The 20,816-nt window shown below is 50.8% G+C and overlaps 6 protein-coding genes across 6 annotated transcripts; 4 read left to right on the plus strand and 2 right to left on the minus strand.

The window, feature by feature from the left end:
- Nucleotides 1–514: 514 nt before the first annotated feature.
- KY384_006837 (uncharacterized protein) lies at nucleotides 515–2,122 on the plus strand (the record flags this gene model as incomplete). The annotated part of the gene is made up of 4 exons (XM_044815330.1): nucleotides 515–681; nucleotides 734–1,182; nucleotides 1,700–1,833; nucleotides 1,886–2,122. The coding sequence occupies 4 exons, from the start codon at nucleotides 515–517 to the stop codon at nucleotides 2,120–2,122; spliced, it is 987 nt and encodes a 328-aa protein (XP_044667204.1).
- A 1,385-nt stretch (nucleotides 2,123–3,507) lies between these two features.
- KY384_006838 (uncharacterized protein) lies at nucleotides 3,508–5,553 on the plus strand (the record flags this gene model as incomplete). Its single annotated transcript, XM_044815331.1, has 1 exon — nucleotides 3,508–5,553. One exon carries the CDS (start codon nucleotides 3,508–3,510, stop codon nucleotides 5,551–5,553), a length of 2,046 nt encoding a protein of 681 aa, XP_044667205.1.
- A 772-nt stretch (nucleotides 5,554–6,325) lies between these two features.
- KY384_006839 (uncharacterized protein) lies at nucleotides 6,326–9,490 on the minus strand (the record flags this gene model as incomplete). The annotated part of the gene is made up of 1 exon (XM_044815332.1): nucleotides 6,326–9,490. The coding sequence occupies one exon, from the start codon at nucleotides 9,488–9,490 to the stop codon at nucleotides 6,326–6,328; it is 3,165 nt and encodes a 1,054-aa protein (XP_044667206.1).
- Nucleotides 9,491–9,989: 499 nt separating this feature from the next.
- KY384_006840 (uncharacterized protein) lies at nucleotides 9,990–12,696 on the minus strand (the record flags this gene model as incomplete). Its single annotated transcript, XM_044815333.1, has 6 exons — nucleotides 9,990–10,032; nucleotides 10,106–10,137; nucleotides 10,196–10,876; nucleotides 10,926–10,978; nucleotides 11,100–12,441; nucleotides 12,517–12,696. 6 exons carry the CDS (start codon nucleotides 12,694–12,696, stop codon nucleotides 9,990–9,992), a joined length of 2,331 nt encoding a protein of 776 aa, XP_044667207.1.
- Nucleotides 12,697–13,339: 643 nt separating this feature from the next.
- Nucleotides 13,340–14,083, plus strand: KY384_006841 (uncharacterized protein; the record flags this gene model as incomplete). The annotated part of the gene is made up of 2 exons (XM_044815334.1): nucleotides 13,340–13,438; nucleotides 13,496–14,083. 2 exons carry the CDS (start codon nucleotides 13,340–13,342, stop codon nucleotides 14,081–14,083), a joined length of 687 nt encoding a protein of 228 aa, XP_044667208.1.
- A 2,242-nt stretch (nucleotides 14,084–16,325) lies between these two features.
- On the plus strand, nucleotides 16,326–20,256 carry KY384_006842 (uncharacterized protein; the record flags this gene model as incomplete). Its single annotated transcript, XM_044815335.1, has 2 exons — nucleotides 16,326–17,185; nucleotides 17,244–20,256. The coding sequence occupies 2 exons, from the start codon at nucleotides 16,326–16,328 to the stop codon at nucleotides 20,254–20,256; spliced, it is 3,873 nt and encodes a 1,290-aa protein (XP_044667209.1).
- Between the last annotated feature and the right edge of the window lie 560 nt (nucleotides 20,257–20,816).

The raw sequence follows: 20,816 nt of genomic DNA on the forward strand, positions 1-20,816 counted from the left end.
GACGCAAGCACGCTCCCGCGGAGACACGGTCCTTGTGAGCTACTAAGCTCCTGCTCGCGTGACATGTCGGTATACCTATGCTAACAGTCTGCAGCCTGACCCAGTCGCCACCCTCAGCCCACAAGGACGTCAATCTGAAAGAGTCATCTAAGCCAGAAGATACCCTACTGATCACCTCCGAGCTTATCAAAGAGGAATCAGGACGTCAGCGTTCGCGAATCATCTATTCGCAGCTGAGAGACTTCACATATGGCTCTCACCCCCGCCCAAAGACCTGGCGTACGTGGAAGAGCCGACGTGGCGTGAAATTGGGCGCTTGTCTCGCCGCAACGCTTACCATCTGCATCGTAAACTTCATCCTCGCCGCCGTAGGGTGGTCCAAATATGATCGCGCGCAGATGGAGTTGTGCTGTTGTACGGCGGTGACTGCAATGTTGTCAAGAGAGCCGATACAGCCATACATGTCCTCATCAATATCCTCGCCACAGCCCTCTTCAGCATCTCGAATCTGACGATGCAGTTGCTCGCTGCGCCAACTCGAGAAGAAGTTGACAAAGCGCATGCCAAAGCGACATGGCTTGATATTGGCGTCCCAAGTTTTCGAAACTTGCGACAAATCTCGCGGTCAAATTGTACGATGTGGTCCGTACTAGCGCTGAGTTCTCTGCCTATTCATTTCTTGTAAGTGTCATCATTGTGGTCTATGGGCGGATTTGTACTGACAAGTGTGCAGATACAATTCCACTGTGTTTTCCAGCTTGACTGGCAATGGGGTTGCTTTTGTCACTGCCCACGAATCCTTCTTAGAGGGGCCTTCGTGGACGAATGAGACGGCAACCCCATTCATCCCGGTGATACATGGTCATGGTCCGCCCAATACGACAACGAATACTTTCGAAATAATCAGTGCCATCCACAACGATTACCGGAATAATACATCATTGTATGAGAACCACACGACGTACGAGTGCCTCAGTGCGTACATGAATCCCTTCAGCTGGCGACCGAGACTTCTTATCATGATTTCGTCGAACGAGTCTGTCTTAAATAACAGCGCCACATACATAGACTGGGGCATACAAACGAGCGCACCTGACGCAGTCGCTCATTTGCTCTGTGATGGTGAAACTGCCATGTCTAAGAAATGCGCTGCGCTTGATACTCTTACATCAGATACCATAGGTCCCGTGACATTTAGGGGACAGACGATCGACTATTGCTTATACAAGCCGACAGACATTGGCGCCTCGGAGGTCAAAACATGCCACTTGCAAGGCTCTCCCCAGATCCTATTAGGTAAGAAAGTATCCAGCTCATTGGAGACAATCCAGCTGAAATCGAATCAGTTGTTGCCATTTTCAATGCCGTCAAATGCCTTTGCATTATGTGGGTGTTATTGTTTGATCGCCGTGCGACTCTTTGCACCCTGGGGGACGCGGTCGCCAGTTTCCTAGAGACCCCAGATGAACATACTCTTGACTTGGGCATAACGTCGAAGGCCAGCATCGAGGACTTGGGTAAAGGCTGGAGCTCTAGTCAAGGATCTCTCGTTCGCTGGCAGCCCCAATCAATCCCATGGAGACGCGCCGCAAGTGCCCGACGGTGGACGCTAACAATTGTATCGTATGTTCCCTCTGCAAACCACAATGCCGTATCAGCCCACTTACAAAGCGCAGGTCTGTTTGCATCATCATCGCAGGTTGGTGGATCATAGGTACTGGACTCAGAACGCAGCGAGTATACAACAGAAGTATCAGCGTGACAAGTCTGTGGGCCATGGGGTTCGGAGAAACCAAAGTCGAGGAAATTGTGTCCTGGAATCAAGCAAACGAGGTTTGCAGCTGTAGTCCCCACAAGTATGCTGCTGCTGATAATGCTCACTTAGGGTAGGCTCGGCCTTTTCGTCAACATCCTCATCGCCAACATATGGCAGGTGGTGATTGCCCTGGCGTACACAGCTCATAATGCTCTGCTCTCATGTATGTTGGTAGCTGATGAATGGGTGGGATTTGCAACTGATCGGAAGGGTAATTCCCCTGGTAGTTGTCTAGCGCAACGTATTTCCCAAGACGTTTCCCCAGAATCAACGATGCATCCTCAATTTGCTGATACTGAGTGGTGAGCAGCTTTGCGAGTCACAAAGCCGAAGGGTTCCCAACGCTCAAGCTATATGTTGTCCATGCCCTTCAAGTATTCCATCTCGATGCAGGTTGTTTCCTCTCTTATGCACTGGCTCCTCTCACAATCTACATTCATCATTCGCGTCAACCGAATCTCCTGGTTAGGTAAACCTGATGGCGGCTGGACAACTGGAGGATACAGCTTGGTTCCTGGCATCCTAGGTGAGTCACGACCCCCCTCACCCTTTTCCCGTCCCCCGCTCCTCACGAAATTCGTCCATCTCCGAAAGCTTTCTTGATACTAATATCAAATCGTTGCGCTTGCTTAGCCGGTGTCTTCTTCCCCCTCATCCTCCTGACCCAAATCGTGCACGCCTGCGTGCGCAAGTACCCCCGAACTAAGGCAATTCCTCTTGCGTCTACTTGCAGCGCCGCCATCAGTGCTGCCTGCCACCGTCTAGATGCTGACAGAGAGGCTCATCTACACCCAGTACAATGGGGTGTCATTGGCCGAGATGAGGCAGGTAGGGGACGCTGCTCGTTCACCACATCGAAAAGTGTAGCGCCGCCAATGCTCGAGGAGAATTACCTCGGGTTACGTCCAGTCCCAAACAAACATGGATTTCGGCGGTTTCTAAGTGCTCGGCAATGAGAAAGCGAAGAAAGGCCTTATGCATTCTCCGGTGGAGGAGAGCCGAGTAATGTCATGGTCTCCTTGGTCTAGCTGGGGGTGTTTTCTTTCATACGAGGATGGCTTCATAACTTCATCCTCCCCTTGATCTATCCACGAGTTTTCTTCCCACGAGAGGACACCTCGGGTTCTTGTCAGGTAGCCGGGTTATGTGGTCGTGAGTCTTTACGCCGCTGAAATGAATGAACTATTGCACATTTATCTTAAGCTAAACTCGTCCATCGTGAGAGATCAGGAAGCGGAGGGCGAGGAGGGGCAGACTAGCCGGATGCGGCACGCCTTTCCTGATCAAGCAATTCACCAGCTGTGACGGCATTACCGGCTTTAACAGCTCATCTAAAAATAGCTTGAGTACTACGCGGCTCTTTGGCGCGGAAGCTTGCTGATACATTCAATGAGCCTCCACCGATACGACCTCCATCGCGGTACGAGCTCCCCTTGAATGGGTATCCTCTACCGATGCCTCACCAAGCCAGCCTTGTGGCAACCCCGTTGTGAATGTGACAGGCTTACTAGTGCAAGTCGTCACCGCAGATGGCTCTCGACAACGGCATCCAGCTCTGCGTCCAACACGTGAGGCTTACGACACCCTGACGAATGCCGAAGTTTGCTTGTGCCTTAGCCCAAGCTGAACCTGTACAAAACCCACATGCTTTCCATACCTTGATGGACTATTGAAGCTTGCCCTTCACTCCAATGCCTCCGGGATTTGTCAATCGTCTCCGCGCCAATTCCATCCCTCTCAATACAATCCCGCCTCAGCAAACGTCTGTCGACTATTCGCAAGATCTAGCGCACCTTGCAACCACCATAATCTATCGTTCTCCATTGCCGTCTCGTGACGGTTTGCCTCTCTTCATTCTGAACTCTGCAGCCTTTCCCGATGCCAACCAAGAATACTACGACGAATTGCTCCCATACGTCCTTGCTCGTCTGCCAGATGATGAAGAGTTGATTGGGGGTCTGGAATACGAGATTGTTTTCTTTGCTGGTGGAAATCCAGGCGGCAGTTTTGCGAACAAGACAGTAAGCCCCGTGGATGATGAGCATGATGAGGATGGCAACAAACCCCAAAAGGAGAAAAGCCCTGGGTTTGGCTGGTTCATGAGAGCGTACAATGTGCAGACCCGTGCCGCAAGAAAGAGACTCAGGAAGCTGTCCATCGTGCATGAGAAGCGATGGGTGAGAGTTATCATGGAAATGTTCGCAACTGTCGTCAGCCCCAAGTTCAGAAAGAAGGTCGTGCACGCCTCAACCCTGACGGCTCTTGCTCTTCACCTACCCATCGAAGACTTACTCATCCCACCATCCGCCTATTTTACGGATCGAAAGAAGCTTTCGGATATATACGTTCCCTACGCAAGCGGCAAGAGAGCCTTTGGCGTGCAAATCCCATTTCCCTTATCTGCGGATGATACACCGAGACTCCCCCGCATACTGCGCGAAACTTCATCATTCGTTCTCAATCAAGATATCGTCGAAACACAGGGTCTATTCAGAGTTTCTGCACGCCAGCAAACTGTGGAAGTTGTGCGCGAAGCCTTCGAGCGAGGGCAGAAATTCATCGTTTGGAAGGATGGGCCAACAACTGTGACATTTCCTCCTTTCAAAGAAGGCTTTGGAGATGTCGTTATCGAAGCAAACCTACTTGACCAAATGGACGGTTATGACGCTCATACTGCTGCGGCTTTGATCAAGCTCTGGTACAAAGAGCTCAAAGAACCTCTCTTCCCACAATCAAGCTATCAAGCGATTCGGAGGTTCTATGGCGACAATGAGAAGACTCTAGATGCAAATGAACTGTTCCAAATGCTAGAGCCAGGTGTCGAGTATTCGCCCCTAGCACCTTCCGCGCGCATGATTCTGAAGAAACACATGCTTCCACTTCTTTCTCACGTCTCTTCACATGCGGAGAGTAATAAGATGACCCCTTTCAATCTTGCCGTTTGCTTTGCTCCTGTACTCCTCCACGGACCTGATCCCATGGAGGACGTTAAGATATCAACCACCATTCGCAAGATTCTCGAAACGATGATTGAGAAATGGCACGGTGAATTGGCGCCTGTACTGGGACTGACCAAAGAAGATTTCGAGAATGATCTCAGGATGCCAGCAAACGCCGATGACAGAGAAGATCCAATCGAAGAAATAAATGGCCGAAACGTCTCAGAAAACCAAATCTCTGGCATTGCTCTTCTTAACAACGACAACAGCTCCTCTGAAGCAATGGACGGTGAGAGTGACAACGATCTACGACCACCACTACCCCCGAGGCCTGCGCGCACAGTCACTGTTCCCGCTCCTACAGCTCTTCGGACAATAGATCTTGTCAATAACAAAGTACTGCGAAAACCCGCGCCTCCATTGCAAGTACCTCCCCGCTATTCGACCGTTGTGACAGATCAAGCAGCTGCTCTAGCAAGGCTGAATGATATACAGCAACCTCAGTGGTCGTCCACCAAAAATGTCGAGCATTCTTTGCCCACTAATACAATTGAGGGAGCTCTCCCCACAAACACAGTCGAGGGCCCTCTTGAGGACGAGTCACCCGCTGCACATAGGAATAGCATTGCCACAATCGCCACACTACCAGTGTACGAGGAGATGCAGCTTCCTCTGAGGCAAATGAGCGATCCCGCAAGTCTAAGAAGTCCAGAATCTGAGCAGAGGTCCCCGAGCATCCCGCGAAAACCTGTTGGCGAGGGTCAGACCAGCAAGAGGGATGAAGATGGTAAGGGATGAAGTTGCACCAGCCGATGCAATCGATTTGAATAGACTTGAAAGGGACGATTGGAGACTTTCTTCGTTCTGGAACACGATCAAATCTAGAGCGACATCCCCTCTTGCTCGTCAGGACTGCAATGGCACTCTAAGTAGAAGGCAAACGCTACTGCAACGGCAAATAATAAGAACAAATCATGCGCAACATATCTCTTCTTCCAGCAAACATCGAAAACGCTTGATCCATCTCCCACCCTCAAAATCCCAGCTGCCAACAATAATCCTCCTCTACGATCCTCTAGACAGCATGACTAGTGAAGCGATGCTGTAAGGTAGCCAAGACACCGGAATCAACCTTCGATGCTCGTCTGCCTAATTCGATTGGATTATCTCGACTCACCAACAACCAGCAGCACAGACATAGAAACGCGGCGAGGCTTTACGAACAAATCTAGTGCCGACAAATACGCATCGCTGCAATGTGCCAGATATATTGGAAAGATAAGTCTGCAGAATTACGAAGCGGCGTCAGCGGTAGATAGACGATTAGGAAGAAGTGAGCACGACCTCACATTCGCTGTCCATACCATAATAAACAACCCAACCTAACTTACACACGTACTCATAACCTTAATGTCTATCCAATAGCCCCCTCTTTCCTGTCTACAATCGCTCTTCTCGGACCAAATACAAGCATCATTACTTCTCCATCAGTCTCCCCATCATCATCCACCCTCACCCCCCCTTTCCCCACCAACCACACCCTCCATATCAAGCGGACTAAAATGCTCACTCAACGCCCTCTCATACATCCCCCTCCCCCTCCACCAGCAGTCCTACTCGCTTCTACACCATAACACGCATCAAGGTGCGCCATACTCCGGTTCCCACTCGGTGTACACTCCCCACTACTCATAGGCGGCAAACAGACGCAGCTCTCATAGAGCTTACTCCAACCCTTTGCATCCTCGCGTTTCGAGCCCCCACTTCGCGAACTTCGCGCGCTTCGTCCGCTTCGTATGCTGCTCGTTCGTTTCCTGTTGCCGGTGGCCGTAGAGGAGGGTGAGGGGAGAGTCGTGGGTGGTGAAGACACCACTCCATCATCCTTCTTCTCATCATGCCTGATGTCAAGGGTAGGAGTCTTCAGCGGGCCGATCATACTGTCTTTCCCAGTCCCTGTCCTAGCACCGCTCACCTTCCCTCCACTACCTCGCCGCCCAAATCTATCCCCGTCCTTCAGATCCTCCTTCCCCTTCTTCGACAGTCCACTAAACGCAAACCCCTGGAAGTAATCCCTACCCTCTCCCTCACCTCCACCAGCGCCATAAAACCCCAATGCCGAACTCGGACTCAATGGCGCCAGCATCTCCAACTCAGGATACTCCCCCATAACACCCTCGCTCACACTACTCTTATGCCCCCTCGCCTCATCAACCGCCAACCGGCCCACCACCTCCTGGCTCTTCGCATGATACATATTCTGCACCGACTTCCTCAATTTGGGGATAGGTGAGGAATGCGATTTCTTGATGACTTGGATCCTAGCACGGAGGCGTTTTGCGGGCGAAGACGGTTTTGGAGGAGTCGTTGGCGTGACTGGTGACACAGGTGGGCCAGGTACGGAGATTGACGGGATTTCTTCTGGGAACGCGGGGGCGAAGTCTCGGGGGAAGACGTTGTCGCTTTCGTTTGCGGAGGTCTCGATACGGTCGCGGCGGGAATAGGCGGGAAAGCGTGACCAGGAGGAACTTGTTGAGGTGGAGGAAGAGGTACGATTGTGGCCATGCTGAGGAGGGTGTCTGGAAACCACGTCTGGCGTTGTCAATGGCGGTGAAAGGGTGAAGGCTCCCAAATGAGCCTGCACGTCTTCGTCAAGACCTTGACCGATGCTGGAAGAACTTATATCCTGCAGCGAGGACTTGGAGATCTGTGCTCGTTTCTGCTTCCAGCGCTTGACGTGCTCGTCTGATACGCTACCTGGCCTGTAATGGGACAACCTCCTGTCTTCGATTGCGTGCTCAAAGAGGGCTTTGTCCCAGACTGAGGAGCCAACGGGCTCGTAGCCTGCTGCTATGCTAAGTTTGCCGGGTCGATTCCAGTCTGCTCGGCTTGGATCAAGTGTACTTTTCTGGCGGGACCTGCTTCTCTCGCGACCGACGGAGCCGTCATTGCTTCCGTCGAAGGTACTAGCTCGTCGGCTGCTTGGAGGGCTACGAGATGCTATTGAGGCAGCTAGATCGTCGATGTCTGCTTGGGAGAAGTATCTGTTTTCTGTGACCGTACATGCTCTACGCAGGAGGTTTTGTTTCTCTGCATGTCCTGACTCGACCGTGCTGAGGCTCTTGCTCCGAGTGGCAAGCTTCAGAGTATCTAAGGTCCTCAGGTTATCGATTTTGGCTGTAGATAACCTTGTTTTTGGAATGTGAATAAGTCCATCTACAGATGTGGGAAACGGATAACAATCTAGCTCTTGCGACTGACTTCGGGATGATTGCAAGCTGTCAATTGCGGACTGTGAGAGAATTAGCGGACTTTGGGCATCGATCTCTTTGCCGCCAGAATTCTCATCATACTCAGCTCTCGAGATAGGAGCAAGATCACGGTGAGAGCTTGAGGAACAACCGGAGGTTTCTTGGTTTCGCTTTGGGCTTCCCCACGAGGAAGGAACCTTTGAGCTTGAGAAACCAGGGCTGGATATTTGGCGCCTTTTGAGAACAAGGAACTCGGGATTTGTTCCCAGGCTCAGCTCACTTCTGCTTGCGTCTCGTAATTGTGGCAACGATACCGTTGTGGATCTGCCATTGGATGCAAGGCGTTCCGAGATACGCATGTTGTAGAGATGAACCGAGCCACTACCATCACTATGTGACCGGATATGAGAGCCAGAGGTAGCTCCATCTACACCTCCAGGTTGCGACTTCTCGTCGGACAGCGCGCCTGTTTCTTGCTGTTGCACAAAATCCACTGCAGGACGAGTAGATTGATCTAGTGTACCAGAAGCACTGCGTCGCCATGCTGGTGGTTTGAAGCGGTTGAACTCTGCCGCCTGAGACTTAGCAACAACACCCTGTTGGCGTTCGAAGTCTGGGATTGGACGGCCATCATGTCCTTCAAGAGAGTATTTTGTGCTCGCCGTCTCTCTTGCTTGCGAATCATCTTGGCTGTTGTTGTGTGACGTGCGTAGTGGGGATGCAAGTGAGTTGCTTTTGCTGCCTGGAGACCGGTTGGGAAGGATAGATTTTGGTACTGTATCGCCACAAGTTGCTTGACCATACTCAAGCTCCTCATAGGAGGCACTCGGTACCTGGGTCGCCTTGTCCTTTGATGACTTGGTGTATGTTCCCGCATTAGAAGGTATTGGCGAAGGTGGCGCAGGCAAAGTATGCTCGATTGCTTTGAGAGAGTCAGGGCGCGAAGAAGACGATCTGTTTAGAAGCCTTTTGAGCTGACTGGGAGACATTTGCAACGATCCTGCCCTAGCATCTTGGCGAGACCACGAGGCTTTCGGAGTCTGAATGGGCACAGCATCGTCGTCAAACATGTCTGTACGATGTTCTCTGATGGCAATGTTTATTGGATCATGCAAGCCACGCGATTGACTATCACTTCCGAAGTCTAGGTATTCGCCGCGAATGTCGATATCTTTTGACTTAGGTGAAGGAGTACCCGAGAGCACCTTTCTCTTCAGTCTATCCGCAGCATGTTGAAGTCGTTGGAGACTTTCTCGACGCCTGATAAAGAATTGCGAAGACTCGGGAGTTTCATGCACCGCCAAATTCGAAGGATGGAAGATGTCATATATTGGATCGATAGACTCCCCAAAGTCCGTAGAGTTTTCGTTGGTGAAGTCGGTTGAGATGGTGAATCTACGTCCCGTCTCTTCGACCTCTCTGAGCCTCACTGGGCTATCTGGGGGCGTCAGAGACCGCTTGGAGCCGCAGCAAAGACGAGGAGCCATGTTTTCCAAATTATGTAGACTTTAAAAAGGGATGCATGGAGTTCTAGTGCATGCAACCTGTAAGGAGAGCAATATTGATCAAAAAGAAACAAGGCATGGTAGCGCTAGAAAGGAACTTGACCAAGGGAGAAAGCTGTCGTGGCATCGATATGCGAATGGAAAGTGCGATCCCGCAGTTACGGTCTCCACCGACTCACTCGAGATCCTGACGGTCCGCAGTTTCCCCTACCAAAAATTGTGAGTATCTGACACTCATCAAGCTGAAAGATTTGCCCTTATAAAAGCCTATCTTGTTCTATACACAGTCCGGTTGAGGGGACGTTCATACAGTTGAATAGTAAATGCAATCAAGGCAGACGCTTTTATATAGCTGTCATGTGAGTATCCCAAGCTCCTAACGCCAATGCTTGCTCGTTGAGAGCGTCTAGATCGGTCATCTATCATTTCTCATATTGTGTTGAAAATCCGGAATCAACGGTATCATTGATATTCACACCGGCTACTTGCTGTACTTGGCCCTGAAGACCTTTGCGGCTTCAACCCTGCTTGTAATTAGTCCTATTCTGAAAAGCATATTCGATGGGTGCTAGGGCTATTATGAGGCGTATCACTTACATATTGACCAAGGCTGCCTTTGTTTCTTTCCACTAATTGAAGAGTATTATTAGCGTCATTCAGTCACAATGCTAGAAGTGGTCCACTTGCCTGTCTGGTCTTAAGTCCGCAATCGGGGTCAATCCACAGCTGTTCGGGTGACAAATATTGAAGCATCTCTTGGATTCTTTCCTCGATCTCTTGCTGAGATGGGATACGAGGAGAGTGGATATCGTAGACACCCGGGCCGATATGCCTTGGGTAGGCCTCGTCGACGAAGACCTTAAGTAGCTTAGCGTCACTCTTGCTGTTCTCGATGCTCAAGACATCAGCGTCAAGGGCGGCGATGGCATGGAAAAAGTCCTGAAATTCAGAGTAGCAGAAATGTGAGTGAATCTGGGTGGAATCTTCGACACCGGCGGTGGAGAGACGGAAGGCTTTGACGGCCCAGCTGAGATAGTTCTCACGCTCGAGACCGGCTCGGAGGGGAAGACCTTCCCGAAGAGCTGGCTCATCAACCTGGATGACATAGACGCCACCGGCCTCAAGATCAACGACCTCGTCACGAAGAGCTAGGGCAAGTTGTTCGGCTTGCACAGATTGGTGGACGTCGTCACGGGGATATGACCATCGGAGACAGGTTATTGGTCCTGTGAGCATACCCTTCATCGGTTTCTTGGAGATCGAAGCAGCATACTTCGATTCTTTCACAGTCATAGGTGCTGGTCGAGAAATATCACCCACGATGATTGGCGGCCGGACACATCGAGAACCGTAACTTTGGACCCATGCCTGGAATATCATTAGAGCTTTGAAGGTTGGAAGACTTCGAATCTCTTACGTGTGTTGTGAATGCGTAACCATCGAGCCTCTCCCCGAAGTACTGTACCATATCTGCTCAGAATTAGCAAGTGATCTCTTCAATGCGCAAGAGAGCTTCAAGGAATGATCTCCATGTGCAACGTCGCGAGGTTTGAATCGATTGATGGAGCAGGGCAGGCTATTCTTGACTCACCATTACGCTCTGGCTCTCCGTGTACATAAACATCGAGACCTAATTCCTCCTGAATCTTTACGACGTCTTCAATCTCTTTGTTGATGAAGCTTTCGTATTCCTCTGGTGTTATTTCGCCTTTCGTGAACTTATTCCTTTGGATCCGGATATCTTTGGTCTGAGGGAAAGAGCCAATTGTGGTGGTAGGGAACAACGGAAGATTGAGTTTCGATTGCTGTTGAGCAATTCTGGTGGGGAATGAGGATTTACGCTCGAAGTCAGCGGCTTTGACGGCTTCTTGCCTAGCCTTGACTTCAGGGACATTGGTACGCTTTGAGCTTGCACGGGCTTCCATTGACTTAGCATTTGCCTCAAGCTCAGTGCGAACAGCTGCTGGGCCTTCGGTGACAGCCTTGGCAATCACATTGATTTCTGTTGCCTTCTCTACGGCAAAGCTGAACCAATCACGGACCTCTTCGTCGAGTTTCTTCTCTGATTCAAGAGTGTGAGGAGTGTGGAGAAGTGAGGACGAGGTCGCCACGACCACACGGTCTTTACCTAACTTTTGCACGGCGTCTTCGACTTTTTCGACGGCCTTCTTGAAGTTGGTCTTCCAGATGTTGCGGCCATCAACGACACCGATTGAGAGAACTTGCTTAGGCCCAAGTGCGTCAATAACGGTGGAGACTTGCTCAGGGTTACGGACAGCATCAACATGGACGCCATACAATTCCTTGAAAGAATCAAGGACGTCGATGTTGTGGACAATATCCCCGAAATAAGTGGCAATAGTGATCTCAGGGGCCTTGTTTCCAAGTGCCGAAAGTCTATCATAGGCGGGTTTATAGGCATTCTTGACCTTGGGAGCGAGATCCAGAGCAAGCACCGGCTCGTCAATCTGGACATTTTCGACACCAGCTTCTTTCAGCTTGGTCAGAAGTTCCTCATACAACGGAAGCAGGCTATGCAGGAGACTGATGGGAACGACATTCTGGCCTCGATCGGCCTTACCGAGTGCAAGGAAGGAAACTGGGCCAACGATGACGGGACGGGTGATGATGCCGGCTTCCTTGGCCTCAAGAAACTCTACAAGGGGCTTTGGATTCTCAGCCAATTTGAATTGCTGGCCATCCTGCAGTGTAGGCTTGACGTAATGATAATTTGAGTCGAACCACTTCACCATCTCCAGACTTGGGACATCGATACCTTTTTCTGGTACTTGCCGTCCTCGGCCCATGGCGAAGAATTCATCGATCGGGTCAAGTTTGTATTTGGAGTACCTCTCAGGGACGGCTCCGAAAAGTTGGATATGATCCAGAATATGATCGTAGTGTGAGAAGTCGTTACTCGGGATAAGGTTGACCTGGAAAATTCAAAGAATCAGCGTCATATCTTGCTGTGGAAGAGTTTCTAGTGAAGGCCTCTTGAATCCACTTACACCAGCGTCTTTCTGAATCTTCCAGTGGGCGAGTCTGAGACGCTTGCCCTCGTCGAGGAGCTCCTTTTGGGAGAGCTTGTCAGCCCAGTATGCTTCGTTGGCCTTCTTGAGGTCGCGGTTCACTCCCATGCGGGGGAAACCGAGAATTGAGCTGCAGACTCTGTCAGCTTTGATATCCATGATGGTAATGAGTCTGCCTTACGATTGAACCATCTTTCCTATGTTTTCGAAATGATGTGTGGGGTTTGGATGGTATGTAAGATCACGAGTAATTTGTTCTTAGAGTCAAAGGGTGTAGGTCAACGAGAGAGGTTCGGAGAATGGTCGACGAATGCTTTCTTTATTGCGGACCCGTCAGTTGGTCTGTACTCTGCACCTGCTCTGGTCCCCCGCTGAAAATTTGTGAATCGCCTACCCTGCCCCGCAAGGAGGTGGAAAGGAGGCTAACCCCTTTCGGCTCTAGGCGTAATCGTCTCGATGATCTCATTTGACGTTCGGATTGCGCGCAGAAGCGTGGAAGCATTTTGTCTCATACCATAATCATTTTCGTCCCGTACTTTGATACTCCAACAATGGCAGTCGTCCAAAATTGGCTTCCGCCAACACGGGAGCACTGGGAGCTTGTTGTTTTCCTGTTCCAACTCTTTCCGATCGTACGCGTTGACACCCAGTGATGTTCTGTATAAGCACTAATGTAAACGTAGGCAACGCTGTTCCAGTGGATTCAGTTGTTTGAATGGTCATTCACTTGGTATCCGGTCGGCAAGACTTCTATTGATTCAAGGTTTAATCTGCCCGGTAAGGTCGCCTGGGCGTTGATGGAATGCCCTGGGCCCTTGGTGCTTCTATACACGATGTACTCCCTGCCAAAACAAGAAGCGCTTCCAGCCTTGCCATTGGGAAATTGGGTCATGGCCGGCATGTATGTAAGCTTTGGTACTGCAGAACAACATATCTTCGTAAGCCTAAGGATTCACAGACGATCCATTACATCTACCGCTCTGTTATCTACGCTGCTTTGAGCCCGAGCATCGCTCCAATGCATCCATTTCCATGGGCTTTTGCTGTTCTCTTCAATGTCACCAACGGAATCAGTATTGGCGGCTGGCTTGGTGGTTTCGGCCCGACTCAGGATAAAGACTGGTTCGGCTCTGCTTTAAGGCTTGAGCTGGGGATGATGATATGGGCTTTGGGCTTCGTTGCCAACATGTGGCACGACGACGAGCTTCGTGAGATCAGGAGAGCTGCAGCAGCTAAGATTGAGGGCAGACAGAAGGAAAAGGGAGAATCCGAGAAGAAGGGAGGAATGGGTGTGGATAAGGTCTACATGATGCCCGAGAATGGGCTATTCCATATCGTTCTCTATCCACATTACTTCACAGAATGGATCGAGTGGTGTGGATTTTGGGTGGTGGGAGGGTGGGATTGTGTGCCAGCAGCAATCTTTGTTATGAATGAGGTTGCAACCATGTTGCCGAGAGCAATTCAGGGGAAGCAATGGTATCTGAAAAGATTTGGCGCAGAAAAAGTAGGCGCGAGGAACGCTGTAATTCCGTGGTTGATATGATTGCTCGAAGAATGGATCGAAGATTGAATGTAGCGACCTTGGATTTCGTGCAGGTCGACTGCGCAAAGCTTCTCGTAGCCCATACAAGGATCGTTATTAAACTTATACTATTCGGTCACCGAAAATTTGATTGCAAAACCCAATCCTATTGGACAGACTGCATCTCCTCTCATTCATGAATCCAGTATTGGGTGCAGGATGGAATAATCAAAGGTTGGAAAGCGGGCATTTTCTCCTGGGTCATTGGGTATGTCTGGGCGAAATGTCGGGAACACTTCCCTGCATTGTTGCAATGCAGCTGTGGCAGCTTTGAAAGGAGGCGAACTGCTGCAGCGCATTTGCCTCGAAGACCCTACTTCTCAAGAGGTCCCGCTGGATAATTGGCTAAGGAGCTGCATTAGGTTGTGTTATGAAGACGGACGACGCACGCAAGGCATCCCACGTATGCACTGACCAAGTTCAACGGCAACGGGACGTGCGAAAATCTCCGCTCTTCAAATCAAGCGGAGGCGGGTACCTCAGCACCTTCTCGCTGCATGTCAACTTGTCCCTCTTCTATTGGATTGTCCCTGAGAGCGTCGGCTAATTAGAGGCATCATTCACTGAGTGGGGACAGGGTCTGGGGAGTCGAGGAAGGTTTGAACTTTGGATAGAAACCTGGGGTAGGCCAGTGTGGGGGCGCTGATTGGCGGCCCTGTAGTGTCTGAGATCACGTCGTTCGTTAGACAATCTCGGAAGTCGATCAGTAACTGTCTCCCCTCTGGGCGTTAGTGTCCGACCAACACGTCCGGATCTCGATTGAACCTCCCAAAAGCCCCCCCCGCCAGCTAAGTGGCTCGAGCCTCGAGCAACAAGGGCATAAAGGCCCGGATACCGTCCTTCGTCTGACTCGGCTGATCCGCTAGAATCCAGTGTCACAAGGGATGGTTCCAGCGGCAGAAGGAGGGTGGGAGGGTCCTTGACAGTTTGCCGCAGAGACACAGGCAGTAATAAGCTTCATAGCAGAAGCGTCTTACGCCCAGATCAACATGCAAATCCTAGGAGATCGACAGAGCATTCCCGCCACCTGCAGCCAACGCCAAGCCAGCTTGAAGTGAAGTTCCTTATGGAGGAGCAGAGGCGAGCCGACAGCTGATCAGGCTACGATAGCCTGGTCTAGATGATATGCATGAGTGAGACCAACGATAGCCTTTCGCTAGCCAATGGCGACGTCGTGGTGGGCCTCTGAGCGTTTAGCGGACAATTTGCGGGCCTTAGGGAAGAAGCGGGATTGTTGGCACCGACGCCTAACCTTGACGGCCCTGGTACGACATCCTGATAGAGTCGTAGCAGTAAGCCGAATAATGATTCTGGGCTGGAGGGTGAGGATTCACATTGAGCTAGCAGAGACATGGGGCATGGGCCATGGCCCCAAAAAGATAAAGACGAACTGATGATGGTGAGAACTTTACTTTGTCAAATAGTCTATAGCGTTATGCAGTTTGCAGATCCCCACCAATTTTTTTTATCTTTCTGGCTGCGCATCCATTCCTACTCCGTATACTCACTGCATCACCACCGTCGCCCTGGCCTGACTTCCCCCCTTCCTCCTTCTCTGCACTCTCATGACACCTCAACACATTCCTTAGATTCCCATTCTTAGCATTGTTTGCTCTTCGTTATCTTCGTTCGACCACTGGATCCACCTGCCAAGGATCAGTGGAAGGCTTATCTCTCGACGTAAAATCACTGTATTGGCAGATCTCAGGGTATGTAGACCTCCATACCTCGTCGAATACTGGCCGCTACGTCGGCGACGGCCATCGGGTATCTAAGCAGCTTGTATGTGCCTCTGTTCAATGGGTAGCTTTCTCTACGCCCTGTCGAGTCTACGCCTTGGGAATTGAACCTAATGTCTGAAATGTAGTGCTCCCCGAAAAGTTCTCGGTTAACCTTTACGATTTGCACGTCGTTTCGCCGATTGACTCCACGTCTCACTTCTGAACGCCCCCCAGCTGTTCCTGAGTACCTGAGGCACGAGTCCAGGCGGGAGGCACCGAGCCTTCTTGCAGGCTACCCACATCATACATTCTCGAGTTTCTCTTCGAACATTTCCGCCCTAATTTCTGTGGAAGGCATACAAGGTCGACCGAGAGGACATGTAAAATGATACACGGGAGCCGTCAACAATACTTTCGTCCAAGATAAGACGACGGAACATCGGCGTCCCAACTGTCTTACATGACATCCAAGGCACTGAGACATGTCAGAGCAAGAAGGGGAAAACGCCCAGCATGATCCGAGGAACAAAACGGAGACGATAGATCCAGAGCACAGTGTTGCCATTCAAGGGGAGCCCACCGTCCTCGAGGCTGCCGGGAGAAAGCATAAAAGCATAAAGCATACCTCTCCACAAGGGACGCCACAAGGCGCCGAAGAGGGTTCCGGATTGGACAGCCAGCGGACACCTCGGATCCATGTTCCTCTCCGTGCTGATGCAGCTACTGTGGGCTCAGCTGTGGGTCCAGGCAGAGAGTCTCCACGTGCCCAGGAAATACAGAGTGAATCGTTCCGGAGCCATTTCAATGATTATTTTGGCTTTCCCAGGCCACTGACGGGAGAGGGCTCAGCTACTCCCAATGTTCCCCTACAAGACTCCCCTGGCCACCCCTTGACCATCTGGAAACACCCATCTCCCAAGAGTGGAAGGCCTCCAACAAGTGATCCGTACACCGTGCGGCCTGTGTCTGTACCTAACTTTCCCACTGCTACTGGTACTACTCAGGTGGAGGGTCAAGACAATGCTGTCAGATACCCGGACCAAACTCTTGCAAGTCTTGGTCCGCGGCCTCAACCTCCTCCTCCACCAACCCGCATGGGTCGAACACGCAGTTCGCATTCTCCCCAATGGTCCCATTCCTCCATGAGAGAAAGCCCTAGCAAGGAGACCGTCCCAAATCACAACGGAGCGAGGACCGTAGGAAACACTCCCGCGCAGAGCCCTGGTGTTCAGTCACCTACAGTCAGATCGCCTCCTGCCTCAAGAATTAGGGCTCCCGACTCCGATGATGGACGCCCTGGCTCCTCAGTGCTTCACGCTTCTCATCTTCAGGAGCCCATCGAGTGAGCCATTCCCAGGCACCTGAACTATCTTCCAAGCATTGCTAATCACGTACATCAGGACGCACAAACTCAATAAAGACATTGATCCCATTTCAGGCCGAAAGGTTTTAAACAACTACGAGCTGATCGAGAAGCTTGGAAGCGGCCAACACGGAACTGTCAAGCGAGGAAGGAACTTGCAAACTGGCGATTCCGTAGCCGTCAAGATCGTTCGACGAGCCTCAAAGAAACTGCGGCTTGGCAAAGGTGGGGACCCAAATGAGATGATCAAAAAGGAGATTGCCATATTGAAGAAAGCTCGTCATCCACACGTAGTCAGTCTCTACGAAGTGATTGACGACCCAGAGTACGACAAGGTCTATCTCGTGCTTGAATTTGTTGAGCGCGGTGAAATAGTATGGCGGAAGAAAACAGAACAAGCCATCGCACAATTTGAAAGAAAGAGAATGAATCGCGAGTTGGATGACGATTATACCGTTGCTTTGGAGCGACAATTCGTCAACGATTTCAACGATGGGGTCCCGTCAAGAAGGATGGAGAGACTCCGTACACTAGAACGACAGAAATGCGATGCTCTGAAGCGGCTTGAGTCAGGTAAATACCACCCTCGCTCGGATTCGCACTGGAGCCTTGATTACGGCGGAGAGTCGGAGCAGGAAGCCATGATGCCCGAACGCCATGACTTTGCTCAGGAAGAGATTCGCATGTCTCGCGCGGATGTGCATGCAGCCGAAAATGCAGGAGAATCTCCTCAGAGCGCTACCCCAATCTACACCAATAAGTTCTCCTCTGTCTCCCATGTACTCAATACGGATTACTCGATGTCGCAGCCATCCTCGCAACCAACCTCTGCGCCTTCCTCTGTGCCGCCATCCCAACCAGCTTCACAAGCACCATCACGACCGGAAACACCCTCTCTTGATGGAACCATGTATGGTCCATATGTAGAAGAGAATACGAAGCCAAACGTCGACTACCGACGCATTCTTAGCGAGGTCATCAATGAACAGGTCGAAGGCTGGTCTTTAGAAGACGAGGAATATCGATATGTACCATGCCTCACGCTTTTGCAAGCCTTGGAGGCATTTCGTGATACAGTTCTTGGCATTGAATACCTTCACTATCATGGGATCATACACAGAGACATCAAACCAGCTAACTTGCTCTGGACCTCAGACTATCGCGTAAAGATTTCGGACTTCGGGGTGTCGTATCTTGGAAAACCTATACGAGAAGACGAGGGGATGTCTGAAGATGACAAGAATAATGTTGATGAAGCCCTTGAACTTGCCAAAACCGTTGGGACTCCTGCATTCTATGCGCCTGAGCTATGTGATCCAGACTACTTTGACACCGAAAAGAATCTGCAAAGACCTCCAATTACGCAACAAATTGATGTTTGGGCGCTTGGCGTAACACTTTACGGCATGGTCTTCGGCCGCCTTCCTTTCTTCGATCACAACGAGTTCAGAATGTATGAAAAGATTGCGCATGAAGAGGCGTTCATACCAAGTGTTCGCCTGAAAGGTGTTTCCCATAACAACAAGACACCCTCGGATCATAATAAACGCTTGGAAGATGTCCTCGAATATGAGGCAGTAGACGACACATTAATGGATTTGCTAAAGCGCCTACTCGCTAAACACCCCTCGCAGCGCATCACGCTGAAAGAAGTGAAGCACCATCCTTGGGTGGTCAGTGGCATTGAAAACAAAGACAGCTGGCTTGACGAGACCGATCCTTCTCGGCAGAATGAGAACAAGAAGATTGAGGTATCGAACGAGGAAATTCAAGATGCCGTTATTGAGATTAGCCTCGTCGACAAATTTGTCAAAGGGCTGCAAAGACTCGGCTCTGTCATGCGCGGCGGAAGGTCTCGAAAGAGGACTACGAGTAGCTCAAAAGATTTCCAGATGTCGAGCAATACAGCAACCGCAAGAAGTCTTGAAGACCGCAGATCTAGCCTAAGAGGCGACGAGCAGATTTTCGCTGCCTTGAAACAGTCACGAGAGGGCACCGAGCACCCGTTGGCCCATAGCGTTGCAGCCAGCCCTGATCTGACCACAAAAGAAACTTACTTTCCTGAAATGAACGACGCGAGGCCTCACAGCGCCGTAGATATATCGCCCCATGCTAGGCCGTTTATGACCGACCGATCAATGTCGACGGCCGATTCTATGAAGACCGTCACCGCTCGTGACCCGCTCCCTAGACCTAGTGTACTTGCACCTCCTCAGCCTGCATCAGCAGATGAACTTACTGCAGCGACACTGATTCCCGATCACAATTTCTCTACTTCTAGTCTGGGTGGCATGCTAGGGGGAGCAGGTCGACGCCTTGCAAAGACCTTCCGCAGTCGCGAAGGTCCACTCAACCGCGCGTCGCCGACGAAGTCTTCCCGGTCTTCCTCCGTCGACACAAATACCAACGCCCTGGAAGACTATCATGCATCTCCATCCCTCGGCTTCTCTTCTGCGATTGCAGCTGGGCACGTTGACTTGCCTCCTGCCTTGCGAGAAGAGAATGAGGGTTACACCCTTCCCGAGCAATCATCAGCGGACTCCTTTCAAAGAATGCGATATGCGGATCAACCACGACATAAATCGGAGTATAGCCATCCAATGACACACAGGCGATCTGTGTCTCACCAGCCAGGATTTGTAGCTCCACCTTCCCCAGATGACCGGCACTACCATCGAAGCCAGCAACCACGGCCTGCCTCAGCGGCCGAATCTTCTTTCGCGATTTCTTCTTCGTCGGATCAGATCGTCTCCGGCGAGTCGGCTGCTCACTCGAGGATTCCATCGGTGGTGAGCGGGGCTTCCTCTGTCTCTGCGCCACCCATGGACGATTTCAAATTTGCCCCGGCACCGATGGAGACATCGACGTCTTCCTCAGCAGCGGAACTCCGCAATGAAGTAACGCCACACCTACAAGCTACCGGCCGACAGATTCTAGAGGCTACGCCGGCCCTCAAGAAAGCTAGAGCTCAGCAAGAGGAAGAAGCAGGATACAACGGCGGAGAGGAGCAAGACAGTGACAGTGATGACGAAGGCCTGGCTATGGCATAAAATTACAAGATGATATTCGAATTACTTGACAGGTACAGGGCTACGGAGAGGGGAGATTTGACTCCCAAATTTTATAATCTGGACACATAACGAAATGCTTACAGGAACGCGAGACACGAACATTTAGGCAGCGGCGCTGGCGGACTGGGAACTTGATACCACACCATCTCCAATCTTCGGGAGGAGAATTAGGACAATGAGGCGTTCATATTCTTATTGCTTTACGAACGGGCTTCCTTTTGAGGATACCCTTTGATCGACGCGTGGCACTCACAATTTCGAAGCCCGCGATCGTTATCACCCAAAAACTTATAGACTTCCATTCTCAGAAAATTTTTGGCGTTCTATATGATCAATCTCGATGCTCTCGACTCAGCGCTTCACGGTAAAAGGGAAGGGGAATCAAGTTTTTCCATACGTAGGAACGAGGCATTGGGAGTTGGAAATTTGTGAAAAAAAGTAAAAAATTCGCCTTGTGGGATTTCCTAGCCTACCTTTTTCCATTTTTTTTTTCTCGAAAACTCTAGAATTGAATGCTGGCTGTGAGTGAATGGGGGAAA

The sequence above is a fragment of the Bacidia gigantensis genome (genome assembly GCF_019456465.1).
Source record: "Bacidia gigantensis strain McMullin 20006 chromosome Unknown contig_255, whole genome shotgun sequence".
Taxonomy (NCBI): Eukaryota; Fungi; Ascomycota; class Lecanoromycetes; order Lecanorales; family Ramalinaceae; genus Bacidia; species Bacidia gigantensis.